A 14356-nucleotide genomic window follows, 5' to 3' on the forward strand; every position below is an offset into this window, starting at 1 on the left:
GGTATGTTAGATTATCTCGCATAAGAAAACAACAACATTGCTTTCGATATACCCCTGACTACGATCAAATAACGCATTTTATTTTCGCTTAATTTGTACGGACCAGTACACCAACCACCTCACAAGATGTGAAGATTCATTCGTAGAAGGAGACTGTTGTACCAAGCAAGGGTTGAAAATCAATTCACAACGTTTCGTGAACAACTGGGCCCCTTCTTCAGAGGAAGCTGAATTCCCGGCAGGCTGCAGGTAACAGACCTCATTCTTTCTCCTTGGTCACAGGCCGTAGGCCATTCACTCAGCGAAGGGCAGCGATCTTGGGTGCATCTTCATATCCTATTCCAGGAGAACGATTTTAGGATGTGCGATTCCAGGCAAAGCTTCTTAAATTGATTATGCCACGCCCAGCTCACTCACAGCTCGAAAACGATTCCGTGGTCAAAACGTTCCCAGTGTTCATCGAAGGCACTGCGTTCGATGCAGCTTCCGAACGACGTTTGTGTGTTGCTAGAGTCCCTGAGCCAAGTTCTTTGTTTTGCCAGTGTACGAGGGATAGCAAACAGCTCAAGGCATCTTTTAGACCACACCTTGTTGTTTCTATTTAGGTACGCGGTCTTTGGGCCTCGGCAGGAAACAGCCCAAAGACCGCGTTTCAACGCTCCGTTTTATGATGGACGGCCAATTAGCGCGCACTTCCGTTCTTCGGAAAAAGAAAAAAAATTGTACGGACGTCAGCGCGATGGTATACCTACGGTACAGCGTCTTTATTCAAAGGCGCTCCTTACTTTTTATCAATGTCTGTTACCGATAATCGCAGCCAAATGCAATTTGAAAGAAATGCTCAGAGTTGGCCTCTGGTCAATTGGACCAGACATTATTTAAATGTAGACAAAGGACTATAAATAACTTTGTCTTTTGAAATAAATCTGGGCAAAATTTTTGAGGGAAGCCGTAATGTACATCTGCATGCAAAGGGTGAACCCGGAACAAATGTTAAATGAACAGAGTTTTGCTTTACTTTGCGTGCTTATAACGCGCGTACAGTATTCTGCGACCAATTTCACCTTTCTTGCCATGATATTCATTTCTCAGATGCTGGCCCCAACGCAACTCAAAAACGAAGCCACGAAAATTGCCCTGATGATGTTCAGGAAAGCCGCGGAGAGTGCCGTGTCAGCCAGGGCCGAAAGATGGAACACATGGGTGTCAATGAAGAACATCAAAGCACACCTGATGGCCTCCAATTTAGAGGCGTGGCCCCTGCAAAACAAAAGGGCGCAAAATATAAACAGTCAGCATAAAAATAACAACGTGTATGAATCAGTATACCTCAGCGCCCAGTATACAGTACATTGCAAAGGTCCTATTATACCGGGTATTTCACATAAGGGTGTTCTGCAATTTTTAAAAAGAGGGTTTTTGAATTAAAAGATTCACTTTTCGGCAGAGATTTTTTAGCGGGGCAGCGCATCAGAATACAGCTAAGAAGTTCTAACTAGTAGACTGGTTAACTGATCCTGAATAGTTCAGTTTTTAGCTTTTACTGTTAGTCTCCTGATTTATTGAGAGGCATGTAGTCCACCGCGTAAATATTATCCATATCAGTTTTTAGAATTTATAAAAACGCCGTTACCCTCTGCGCTGTGGCCCAACAAATTCTGCCTACATCGCGTCGATGTGCATGCGCTTTCGAGATGCTTGCAGGCAAAGCAACCTCCAAAAAAGCACGTAACTCGTCGAAATAGCCAAGATGTGTTGGCAAATACGATTCGAGCTGCCCGAGAAACACCTACGACTGTCTCACATTGGCTGTACACCGAAAGAATTGGCATTCCACCCGTACAAATTTTTGAACGGTGAGAATATGATATTAGACAGCGACCATTGTCTTCGAGGGCATGACGTCGATTATAGCCACAGAATACGAGCGCAGTCATGGTTATAGCTTCAACACATGCAGAACTATTGGGTCTCAAGATTTTAGACAACAGGTGGCGCCGCGAAGCCGCATCGTATAAGGAATCGGGGCCGACGTGATAGCGTTTGCTCCGTAAGCCTTTTCACGGGAGCTTGTAGTTGTCTTTCGTTCTTCTAAAACATTCGAGGAAAGTTTCCAAGAAACTTTCGTTTCCATCTCTGCCTTTAAGTGCGAGAACACTATTAGCCTCATAACCTGGAAAATGTGGTGAAGCTTCTTTAGTTATTCACGTGATGCGGGAAATGGCGGGAAATAAACGAGACCTTTAAATTGCCGCGTTTGGGTTTCGAATCCGCGGTGGCACAAACAGATCAGCTTCGATGGCCACTGCCCGAGAGCACTATGCTATCGTACTATCTATTGCACGTCGTCTTATTCATCAACTTCCATCTGTGCGCAAGTCACGAAAAGAAAGAAACGCGCCTTCACTCGCGCTTTGAGGTACGTGCCATTGTTTTTTACCGGCAAAAAACCTTCTTTCGTACAATATTTCAAGGTAAGCAGTGCTAAACCTCCACCATTTTCTTCCTGGTTCCCTATTCGCTGCGTGCGCCCAAAACAACTACAGCTATTTGTTCCTGTTTTGCACAAGCAGCAAAACCTTTTAACAATGTGACACCGGCTGGCGAAACAAATGGCAGGCCATAAAGTTTCGAAAACTCACCGCTTATCCAGAAATGCACCCATCACAGCAAGGGAAAAGAAGATGTAAGCGATGCCGCAAAGCAGCGCGCTGGTGCTTATCACCTGTGCAATCGAAAGGTGAAAATCTTGCTGTAATGTGAGCCTTAAATTTACCACGCAAATACGACTGAACACTGCAGTAGGAATTCGGGCGCCTCAGCATAATGTATTTATTGAAAGTATTTAGTATTTAAGGCTTGTATCTCGCACCCTATCTCAGAGTTTATTTCAAATTTTATTCCTGTAAGCACAAAGCCATATTTGATGTTTTCTAATGCAACTAGGAATTTGCGCCTGGAAACAATATCGTTGCGAAAAACGTTGGAAAGAAAACGATGTTGGTTATGCAGAGCTCTACTTGGAATGCGGATCGACAGACCACTTTACACAAGATGTGATAACACATCAGATACTTGTCAGGCACGCTTCCCGTTGCAGGCTGGCGGATTGTTCCATCGTGGTAACGGGTAAGCAAGTCGTACGAACCTTAATTTCCTGTTTTTTTTTTCTCGAAGTTGCAAATATTGTTTGTCCTCATGTATCAAACCAGTTACACATCATTACTGTTGCGACCGATCAGATTATTACGAGCAGTATTCAAAACTAGAAAAAAGCAGTGTTTGCTTGCGTAAACATCATTCCAGTAATAGCAGGCTTTGAAGAAATACGCATGCGAATTTATTAACTTACAAGGCTCCAGAGGCTGAGCTGCACATATCCGATGACGATCAATCCAAAATGTAAAGTTACGTATAACTTCCGGAACAGGGACGTCGTTGGCGCGTAGGTTTCCACGGGTCTGCACACCTGCACGACGACAAAAGAAAATTGTTGAGAAAAAGACTAAATTTTTATTAATGCCCTTGCACTCCCTGAATGGTAATGCGCCGTCGTAATGCGTACTTCTAAATGCGCCCTGTACCAAAGTGACTCTACATACAGCATCTAGAAAACCACTGTGTCTGTTTGGGTCTGCCTTTGCTGGAAGCGCACAAGATTTTTCTTTATACATTCAAAAGGGTTGTTGTGATTACCAAGGTAGAGGGCAGGGGAAGAGGAGGAGGTGTTACTGACAATGTCTGCTGGTTCCTTTACTCCAGGGATGGGGGTGGTGGATTACGGCAAGAGTTGGGGCTGGTTTAGGGGAAACAAAAACAAACCTGTTTAAACTTTTTAATGCACATGCGTTTCTCTGAAGTTAGTTAACTCACGTCAGGAATATCGTTCGGATCGCCTAATCTTGCTTTCCCGGGTTGCCATCCGGGACCTTTGAATAAGGTGGACAGCTTGTTGCTAAAACCTTCAGTGCTGATGACCTCCTTGCAGATGTTTAGGAAGTGGTCTACCTGCAAACCAAATGTATATATCATGTTAACGTCGGAAATAAACGTCGAGAAATGTTTGAGAACTCTACTATGCGCGAAAAGGGCTCGTGGGAACGTATTTTGTGACGATCTGTAGCGCCACTACACCGGCCAGCATTCAGAAGAGTTGACAGTTGTTCGCACTTCACGCGTCGCTGCTCACGAAACGTAATGTGAGGTCGCATCCACTTTTATTAGGGTGGAAAAATCGCGAAATAATTCAAAGTAACCAGAAACAGACAGCAGACTATTAAGATGCACATGAGCAAGAATGCTAAAATACTACATCGTAAACGACCACCAGTGCAGTGCAACCTTTTCCACATGACATGAAAGCAAAGCGAACCCGGTCGTATGCACATGTTACGGTGCAGTATTTGCAATGTTCCCTGCAAACAGCAACCAGCTTAGATGACCACACTATCTCTGCAATATGCTTTAGACCCTTCGCTTTCAGGCTTTATTCTATACTCCGCGTTTACATGAATACGGAAGTGGCGCATCGTATTTCCTAGCGTATCTCGCGCAGCAGACACGCCACTGTTTACATTTACCAAATCAAGTTTGGCTTGGCAAGTGCACGCGGCGGAAGGGTCCAGCCGCCCTCTAATTGAGAGCGCAGTCTGCGTTGTTATCCGGAGGGGGGGGGGGGGGGGGGAGCAAATGATCAGGCAGGCTTTCGTAAAGGCTACTCGAGAATAGATCGTATTCACACTATCAATCAGGTGATCGAGACATGTGCCGAATATAAAGAAGGGTGTAGAAGAGACTAATGTCAAAATACTGGAAGATATCTAGAACGGATGCACAGCCACCATACTCGTACATAAGTCAGCAGTAAAATCCCAAAAAGCAAGGGTGTCATGCAGAGAGACACAGTCGGTTTAATGCTATTCACAGCGTATTTACCGGGCGTATAAAGAGACCTGGATTGATAACAGCTGGGGATAAGAGTTAATAGAGAATACCTTAGTAATGCTCGATTCACTGATGGCATTGCCTTGCTAACACACTCGGGAGATGAATCGCACGGCACGATCAATGACTTAGAGATGCAGAGCAGAACGGTTGGTCTAAAAATTAATATGCAGAAAACCAAAGTACTGTTCAACAGTCTCTGAAGGCAACAAGATTTTGCAGTTGGCAGCGAGTTTCTGGCTGTGGTAAGGGAATAAGGGAATGCGTGTACTTAGGGCAGGTACTGCAGATCCGGATTGCGAGAGTGATAAACTAGAAGAATAAGAACGGAGTGGAGCGCATTTGGCAGGTTCTCTCAGATCATGAAAGGCAGTTTACCACTATCCCTCAAGAGAAAAGTATGTAACAGCCGTATCTTTCCGGTACTCACGTATGGGAAAGAAACGTGGAAGCTAACGGAAAGGGTTCAGCTTAAATTGAAGACAACGCAGTAAGCTAAGGAAAGGAAAGTGAAAGGTGTAATGTTAAGAGACAGCAAGAGGGCCGATTGAGTCACAGAACAAAGGAGGGTTAATGACATCCTAGTCGAAATCAAGAGGAAGAATTGGGCTTGGGCAGGTAACGGAGGTTACCTTAAGGGTAACGGGGTGGATTCCCTGAGAAGGCAAGCGTAGCAGGGGGCGGCAGAAAGCTAGGTGGGCGGATAAGATTAAGAAGTTAGCGGGGATAGGGTGACCACAGCTGGTAAAGGACAGGGTTAATTGCAGAGACATGGAGGAGGCCTCTGCCCTGCAGCGGGTGAAGTCAGGTTGATGATGATGATGATGATTATGATGACGTTCGGCGGTGACAGGTTAGGTCGCGAAGAGCGAACCGAATTAAGCGCGGAGACATTCTAAGTCAGGGTCCAGGCTAGCCGATAGTTTCCGAGTGTGGAAATGGGGAAAATTTAATTTTATCGCTAAAGAATGATCCTAGGAAAGCTCTAGGGAAGTCGGGAGAACCGCGGAAAGCTCAGAAAATTAATACGATTTCATTTAATTTCATTTATATATCTTCAAAGGCCCCTTTCGGGGTATTAAATGAGGGGTGTGGTAGTCAAAAGCTTTGTTACATTTTGTCACGATGATACGAGAATTTCAATGTTGGCGTTGACGGATGGTGGGCCGGTGATAGCAGCAACGCAGGCCGTTTCAGTCTGACGAGGCTCGTGGACAGAAGGAGGTGGAAAAGGTAACGGTATGTGCGCGTGGATGAAAAAATGGCGCTTCAGAAATTCCAGGGTTAAGTGTCCCATTCAGCGGATAATCCGCCGGAGTTGGTGCTGACGTGTCGAGAAAATTGAGGATTGATCGAGATGGTCGTGACGTCACAACCATCTGACCTCGCGCGGGTCATACAAACACGGCACTACACAATTCCTCATTGGTCTGCAAGCTCGCGGCGTCATTCCACCACCATTAAGTAGTGTTTGTAAAGAAATAGAAGCAATTGCGCTGAAAAAAATATCGTCAATTCGGTTCTCCAATCGCTGAGATAAGTTTTTCCAACATGATATTTATTCCAGTGATGCAACGCGGGAACCGTTCGTTCGTCTTGTGAAAAGGAGGGATTGGGCGACTTGTGATATATAAAATATTAAATATAGAAATGAAACAAAATAAAAACACTGCCCGTGTCGGCGAAGTGATATGAGAAGAGGATCCCACGCTTCTAAAGGAACCCATTAACGCTATAGCGTAATACATTTAAGGCGGAGCTTCAGTGTCCCCCGAATCTTAGCTCGCGCAAAGAATAAAAATGAGAAAAGGGGTACCCAACGTACCTGCAGGGTCCATGGATCGAAGGTATTGACAGAATGCGTCAGTCCATAAGCAGGCCTGTGCTGTTCAGCCGCGAAGGTGCCGAAAAGACGGTCCCAGATGATTAGTATGCCGCCAAAGTTCTTATCTGTGCAGTATCGATCTCTTCCTGACAAGAAAAGAACGAAATGTAAAACAGTCAAACAGCAGCAGTGTAAGTAGTAAGACGCGAACGCTACACCGAGGTTTGGTTAGGCTGTCTAAATGATAAGTTCAGCAATGAAAAACACCCTAGCTCTTTGGTTATAATATCCAGCTTTTTTTCTCGTCGTCATTCTGAATATTTCAAGTTCTGGCACAGTTCAATTAACTTCCGCGATTTGAGCCACTAAGAAAGTGTTTAGAATTTTCTTGACCATAATGATTAAAAGCTTTTCTAGAAATATAGGCGCCTCACCTGTCAGTTCTGGTACTCGCTACTTAAAACAGTTTTTTTTTTGTTTTAGCGCGCACTATACAACTTGGCAACTCTATTCCCGATTCTACTCTTGCTATACCTTTAAGAAAACTTTTACATACCGTAATTTTTTAGATGACATGTGTTTACTGCGCGTTTCCATGTGCTTTCGTAGTACATCTCGTGGTGCTTTTTGTTACTCTCAGTGTGTGCATTTTTATCTCCACCTCATCCGAGGCAGCAGAATGTGAAAACAAGTGAATAAATTAAATGGCACCCTTTATTCAAACAATTACCATACCTGACTGCTCGAACTCCAAACTTTATCGATGTCCTCTTTACTAACCGAAAATTAAATTCGAATCTTTTTATGGGCCCTGTGTTCAGAGGTTAGAGGCAACAAATATAAACGAAGAAAATGCGCGCGCGACAGGAGTTGCTACGCGACAGGAGTTGCCTGGCTCGAAATTCCCTCATTGATTGTATGTTCTTCACTTGCGTGTTCTTCTTAGTATACTTCGGACTTGCGGGTTTACGGAAACTCGACAGAGATTCAATTGACAAATGGTTGGCTCTCTCTATTGGCTTTTGGGGAAAGGAAATGGCGCAGTATCTGTCTCATATATCGTTGGACACCTGAACCGCGCCGTAAGGGAAGGGATAAAGGAGGGAGTTAAAGAAGAAAGGAAGAAAGAGGTGCCGTAGTGGAGGGCTCCGGAATAATTTCGACCACCTGGGAATCTTTAACGTGCACTGACATCACACAGCACACGGGTGCCTTAGCGTTTTGCCTCCATAAAAACGCAGCCGCCATGGTCGGGTTCGAACCCGGGAACTCCGGAGCAGTAGCCGAGCGCCCTAACCACTGAGCCACCACGGCGGGGGACAAATGGTTGATAAGCAGGAAGTATGTAAACAAAGCATTTCAAACTGGCAGCGGACAACCTTTCGTACCGCCCCGCAAACCCTCTCTGCGGCAACTTGAGCGTAAGGTCTCCCACCGAGCTCCAGGAAAGTCGGCCCCCTAAAAGTGGTGCAATGGCGCATAAATAGCAAAACATCCCCCATCCTCCCTGCGCATTAAAGTACGACGTTTAAACTAGAGCTTCCCCTAACCTCATTGTGGCATCACTTTCGAGCTTTCTTATTCGTAAAAAAAGTGATGTCAGGGTTTGTAAATCTCTTTCGTACAGTTACCTCCGAAATGAGTAACTTCGTGTACCGCACGCCTAACCTGCCACAATGACCGGAGGGAGGAACATGATACTTCGAAATTCCAAACAGGCCGGATGCGAGGTGCACACTCATGAGCGAAAAATTCTCCGCCAACACTGCATCAGTGTTCGACTTAGAGCGTTAGATACGGGAGCTTTAAGTGTTTACGTCGGTGTGCTCAACAGACGTGAAGATGACCAAGCCCAAATATCCGCGGATGTTTCCTTTCCGGAAGCATCCCTTCTAAAACACAAGAAGCGCCAAGAAGCACAAGATTTTGCACTACTATTGCGATTTACAGCCACCTTCGCTATATGCTGTATATTTCCTCGCTATATCGGTTAATAAATTTTATAAACGTGTTCACCACAACACGTGAATCGCTTGACGCCATCCGGAATCCCCTCCGACAAGCGGTTCGGCCGTGATATAAAAGTTTATAAAAGGCTAGACAAATATAAACAAAGATAAACAAGGGCAAGCGTGGTAGCGCACCTTTAGCTCAACCAGGTAAATACTTCGTTCTTCCACAACCCTGCAGAACAGGGTACGTCAAAAGTTGCAGGCTACAGGTTCCGCTTTATAGCTGCAACCCTACTAGAGCGAAACAGTTTATAACGAAATAATGGGTATAATGAAAACGTAAACATTCCGCTTAGAAGCTCCTATAATTATGCATAAGCCCATGTATAATTGATATCTCGTTATTACGAAGTGAAATTTAAAAAAAAAAAAACATCGATGAACCCCACAGGCGATTTTGCTCTGAGTACTTCAATTTGCAATGATGCCCAACACTTCTGGCTGTTTCAGTGTAGCCAAGTGTAGTTCTCTCATTCTTCAATCATTTTACTGTTCACGGGCCAGTGCGAGCGCTCTGTGCTTATTGACTGCATGTGCAGTTTACTTTCCGTTTTTGCTGCATGATGGCAAGGTTGAAATCATTTGGCAGTGCGCTTGGTGTGTTTGACGTTATCCAGGTACCACAGATTTCACAAGGCCAAGCGGCGTAAAGCAGCGGAAAGCGACGGAAGAATGCGTCCGCGGTGTAGTGGACGCATTCTCTCCAAGACACTCCTGTCATGTGGGGCAGTGTTATGGCGTGCGCGCTTGTGAGTGATGCGGCGAAGCCAACCAAAACTTGTAGAAGAAATGCCGCCGCGTGCGTTATTGCCTCGATAAGACAGCGGTGGCGCAGGCACTGAGGCACCTTGGCGCGCCCGCATTTACAGCGGCCCCTATAAACTTCGGCATCTAGAAAACGGAACTGATTATTTTATATAGTTGCCGCCCTGTCCTCTACATTACTCCTCCAAGACAAGTTCTGAAGGCTCTGTAGCCCATGCTGGTTGGGGAAAAGACAGGCCCGCTTTGGCAGAGTCTGCTATGTTCAGTTGTTGTTGTACGTGTATTCGGTCATGTGGTGGGCGCTCGGCACTCATTTTGGAGACTTCCGCAACACACATCGGCGTCACACTAATCGCCGGCTTTGTTGTCTTGGGCGAACGCATTGGAGTGTAAGTCTGTTGCCATGCGAAAGTCGCAACCAAGGTCGCGTACCCTTTACAGCAAAGCAATGGCTTTAACGAAGAAACCACGGGGTTCTTTCGAACTCGTTATAACGAGGTTCAACTGACACTTAAGACGTCTGCGAAGCTACCAAGGTTCTCAGCAATGAGAATGATATTCCTCCTGCCCAAAACACATTTTCAGGCTCGGAAGTAAGGGAGGAGGGGAGAGGGGATTTTCAGACCTAGGTTGCTCTACCCGAGCTCCCGTCAGGCACATTTTCGCACATATATAGTTCTTAGGGATGTCGCCTATCTCTCGACCAATGAGTTGACACGCAGTGCCCCCGTGGGCAGGTGGCACTGCACTGAACTGAATTTGTTTGAATTAATTTCACTGCAATTTCCCGTGGTGAGCACGTTGCCCACAACGAGGTGGGCTCGTTTCCGCCTGCTCACTGTGGCAGGTGGCCCAGCTGCTATTTCCTGACACGGACGGACGGGCGCCGGCTTTTCTCGAGCGAGGCATGTAATGCTAGCGCGTTCACAACATTATTAAGCTCTTCATGAGTGGTGGCTCAGTGGTTAGAGCGCTCGGCTACTGAACCGGAGGACTCAGGTTCATTACCAGCCGCAACTGCCGCGTTTCGGTGAAGGCGAAACGCAAAAGCCGCCCATATGTACCGTGCGATGTGGGTGAGGCGCTAAAAAGAACCCCACGTGGTGTAAATTAATGCTGAGTTCTCCACTACGACGTCCCAGACAGCCATGTGTCGTTTGTGGATGTCAACCCCACATACCGATATCAATCATTATTGGACTGATTTCTGCCCATAAAGAGCTCTGAACAACTCTGCGGCGGCGGTAGCAAAAAGCGCGCTCGGCGCTTGTTAGAATCACCGCCGCCCTCGGCCGCTCTCAATTTAAAGCTGACAAAGATTTTTGAGACAAGGCGCAAAAGGCATTTACGGCAAAAGAGAGTTATAGCATAGTGAGATCCGAGTAAGCGGGTTACGGGTTAGCCGTAAGAGGGAAAGTACAGGAGTTTAGGATAGCGCTGCAAAACAGATATTCGGCTTTAACTGAGGAAGACGATCTTGATGTTCATACAGTGAACGATAATCTGACATCAATAATTACGGAGTGCGCAGTTGAAGTAGGCGGTAGGACAGTTCGACAGGATACCGGGAAGCTATCCCAGGTGACGAAAGATCTGATTAAGAAGCGCCAAAACATGAAGGCATCTAACACTACCGATAGAATAGAACTAACGGAGCTATCAAAGTTAATAAATAAGCGCAAGGTAGCCGACATAAGGAAGTTTAATATGGAGAGAATCGAGCATGCTTTAAAGAACGGAGGTAGCCTAAAAACAGTGAAGAGGAAACTAGGCATAGGTAAAAACCAGATGTATGCATTAAGAGACAAGCAGGGCAATGCCATTGGCAATATGGATAAGATAGTTAACGTAGCCGAAGAGTTCTACACAGACCTGTACAGTAGCCAATGTAATCAGAGCGCTAATGAGAAAGACAGCAGTGCACAGCAATGCGTCATCCCGCCAGTAACGAAAGATGAAGTAAAGAAAGCCTTAGAAGCAATGAAAAGGGGAAAAGCAGCTGGGGAGGATCAGGTAATAGCAGATCTGTTGAAGGATGGAGGGGACATCGTGCTAGAAAAGCTAGCCACCCTGTATACGCAATGCTTTAGGACCTCGACTGTACCAGAAGCTTGGAAGAATGCAAACATTATCTTAATTCATAAGAAGGGAGACGCCAAGGACTTGAAAATTTACAGGCCGATCAGCTTACTATGCGTGGCCTACAAAGTATTTACTAAGGTAATCGCTAATAGAGTCAGGGCAACCTTAGACTTTAATCAACCAAATGATCTGGCGGGCTTTCGTAAAGGATATTCCACAATAGATCATATTCACACTCTCAATCAGGTGATAGAGAAATGCGCAGAATATAACCAACCTCTCTATATAGCTTTCAGTGATTACGATAAAGCATTCGACTCAGTGGAGACCTCAGCAGTCATACAGGCATTGCGTAATCAGAAGGTAGAAGAGCTGCATGTCAAAATACTGGAAAATATATATATATAGCAACTGCACAGCTACTATAGTCCTCCATAAAGTCAGCAATAAAATTCCAATAAGGAAGGGCGGCAGGCAAGGAGACACGATCTCGCCAATGCTATTCACCGCCTGTTTACAGGAGGTATTCCGAGGCCTGAATTGGGAACAGTTGGGAATAAGAATAAATGGAGAATACATAAATAATCTGCGATTCGCTGATGACATTGCCTTGCTGAGTCACTCAGGAGATGAACTGCAAATCATGATCAATGAGTTAGACGGGCAGAGCAGAACGATGGGCCTAAAGATTAACATGCAGAAAACCAAGGTAACGTTCAACAGTCTAGCAAGGGAACAACAGTTCACAATTGGCAGCGAGAGCCTGGGAGTTGTGAAGGAATACGTCTACTTAGGGCAGGTAGTGACAGGTAATTCAGATCATGAGAGGGAGATAACTAGAAGAATAACAATGGGGTGGAGCGCATATGGCAGGTTCTCGCCGATCATGAGTGACAGTTTACCAATTTCCCTCAAGAGAAAAGTGTACAACAGCTTTATCTTACCGGGACTCACCTACGGGGCAGAAACATGGAGGCTAACGAAAAGAGTTCAGCTTCAGTTAAGGACAACGCAGCGAGCCATGGAAAGAAAAATGATAGGTGTAACGTTAGGAGACCGGAAGTGGGCAGAGTGGGTGAGGGAACAAACGCGGGTTAATGACATCCGAGTTGAAATCAAGAGAAAGAAATGGGCTTGGGCAGGGCATGTAATGCGAAGGCAAGATAACCGCTGGTCCTTAAGAATAACGGAGTGGATTCCAAGAGAAAGTAAGCGTAGCAAGGGGCGACAGAAGGTTAGGTGGGCGGATGAGATCAAGAAGTTTGCAGGGAAAGGGTGGATGCAGATGGCAAATGATAGGGTTAATTGGAGAGACATGGGAGAAGCCTTTGCCCTGGTGGGTATAGTAAGGCTGATGATGATGATGATGACGATGACGACGACGATGATGATGATGATGATGAGATCCGCGATCCACTGCCGTGAACCGCCTCCGCGAGGCGCCACTGTGCGTGCTCAGAACGCCCTGAGGGCGCCAGATGGGGCCACATGCCCGTCATCTGCGTGCACGCCTGTCGCGTCGAGACCAATCAAGCGTACTCAGTGGTCACATATCACTGTGTCAGTGGTGCGATAATTCGAGATAAATGTTCTGTCACTTCACCTCACAAGGTGATAAAGCCACATATCGGCGGCTTTGAGCATAAACGAACAAGCGTTGCTAAACTTCACGCCAATATCACTTCTCCGAATTCAGAATTCCATTCAAAAGGCCCATTTTTCGCAGATTTCGAAGACTGTAGCGTAGCGTAATGTGTTACCGTGGTGCACTCGATGGTGGCTGGGTGTGTTGAGTACCAACTCGAGTGGTCCCAGCGACCGGATGGCTTCGGTGTGTAGGAGAAACTGGTAGAGAAGGTTGAGCTGCCGATGCACCAGGTACATGCTCGGGGACACCACAAGCGCCAGAGGCAGGTAGAGAAGCTGCAAAATGGTGGCGCAGAAATGAAATTGGTGGACGCAGACGGATCCAATCCTTGAAACTAAGCAAAGTACTACGGATACTCAGCACAACGCTCAGCCCAAGTTGAATAGGCCAATAAATAAATCGGCAGTCGATTTTCTGTATTTTTGCAAGAAATTGGTGGACCTTCTTCGGCGTTTATTTTTCACTGGACATTCAGATTTTTCGTCTATTCGTGTCACGAAAATGCGATAAGAAGCGACTATTTATGAAAATGTCGCCAAGCTTTTAAGAAGCTACAAGAGCTGAGAGAGCCAGTTTTATTCTCCTCATTCGTACGCGCGTATTTCATTGGTGCACACTCATTTTGAATCATAGATAAGTGGATACTTATAGACTCCAATGAGACATCCCTGGCCGCCCTTGTATTTTGACTGCCCTCCATGTCAAAAAATGCTCGTTCAATGTATTACCTGAGGTAGGAAACACTAAACTGTCCAAATACATAAGTAACTAGGGCCAGACACATGAATGTAGCTCTTGAAGCAACGCAAGACCGACTGTATCACTGACCCTGCACTGGCGGTGAGTTTGAATGTGCAGCTGAAGCTCGTTCAGACTGCATTCGTGCCTCGCTATGAACTTGTAGCTTTGTTCATACTGCGTAAATTCCTCGCGTAGCTCGCGAATAGTAATTTTTTGGAGCCAAATCGAATATATTTAAGGTAATTCGGTATACTCGAGTGAATATGCGTACAAAACTGAACATCGTGCAAAACAACGAATCGCTAGTGGCGACGCTGAGGTACTGTGCTATAACCTATG

The 14356-nt window shown here is 45.8% G+C and overlaps 1 protein-coding gene across 1 annotated transcript in view; it reads right to left on the bottom strand.

Annotated features, from left to right (window-relative positions):
* Positions 1–380: 380 nt before the first annotated feature.
* LOC144136619 (alkylglycerol monooxygenase-like) overlaps positions 381–14356 on the bottom strand; it is a 32881-nt gene continuing 18905 nt past the window's right edge. The window contains exons 5-10 of the mRNA XM_077669110.1: positions 13389–13551; positions 6766–6915; positions 3874–4004; positions 3353–3469; positions 2643–2725; positions 381–1260 (exon numbers count right to left, since the gene is read on the bottom strand). Of these exons, the coding sequence (XP_077525236.1) occupies positions 1089–1260; positions 2643–2725; positions 3353–3469; positions 3874–4004; positions 6766–6915; positions 13389–13551 (816 nt within the window). The 3' untranslated portion in view covers positions 381–1088. The remainder of the gene's footprint in view (positions 1261–2642; positions 2726–3352; positions 3470–3873; positions 4005–6765; positions 6916–13388; positions 13552–14356) is intronic.

Source organism: Amblyomma americanum, chromosome 6 (genome assembly GCF_052857255.1).
Source record: "Amblyomma americanum isolate KBUSLIRL-KWMA chromosome 6, ASM5285725v1, whole genome shotgun sequence".
NCBI classification, from domain to species: Eukaryota; Metazoa; Arthropoda; class Arachnida; order Ixodida; family Ixodidae; genus Amblyomma; species Amblyomma americanum.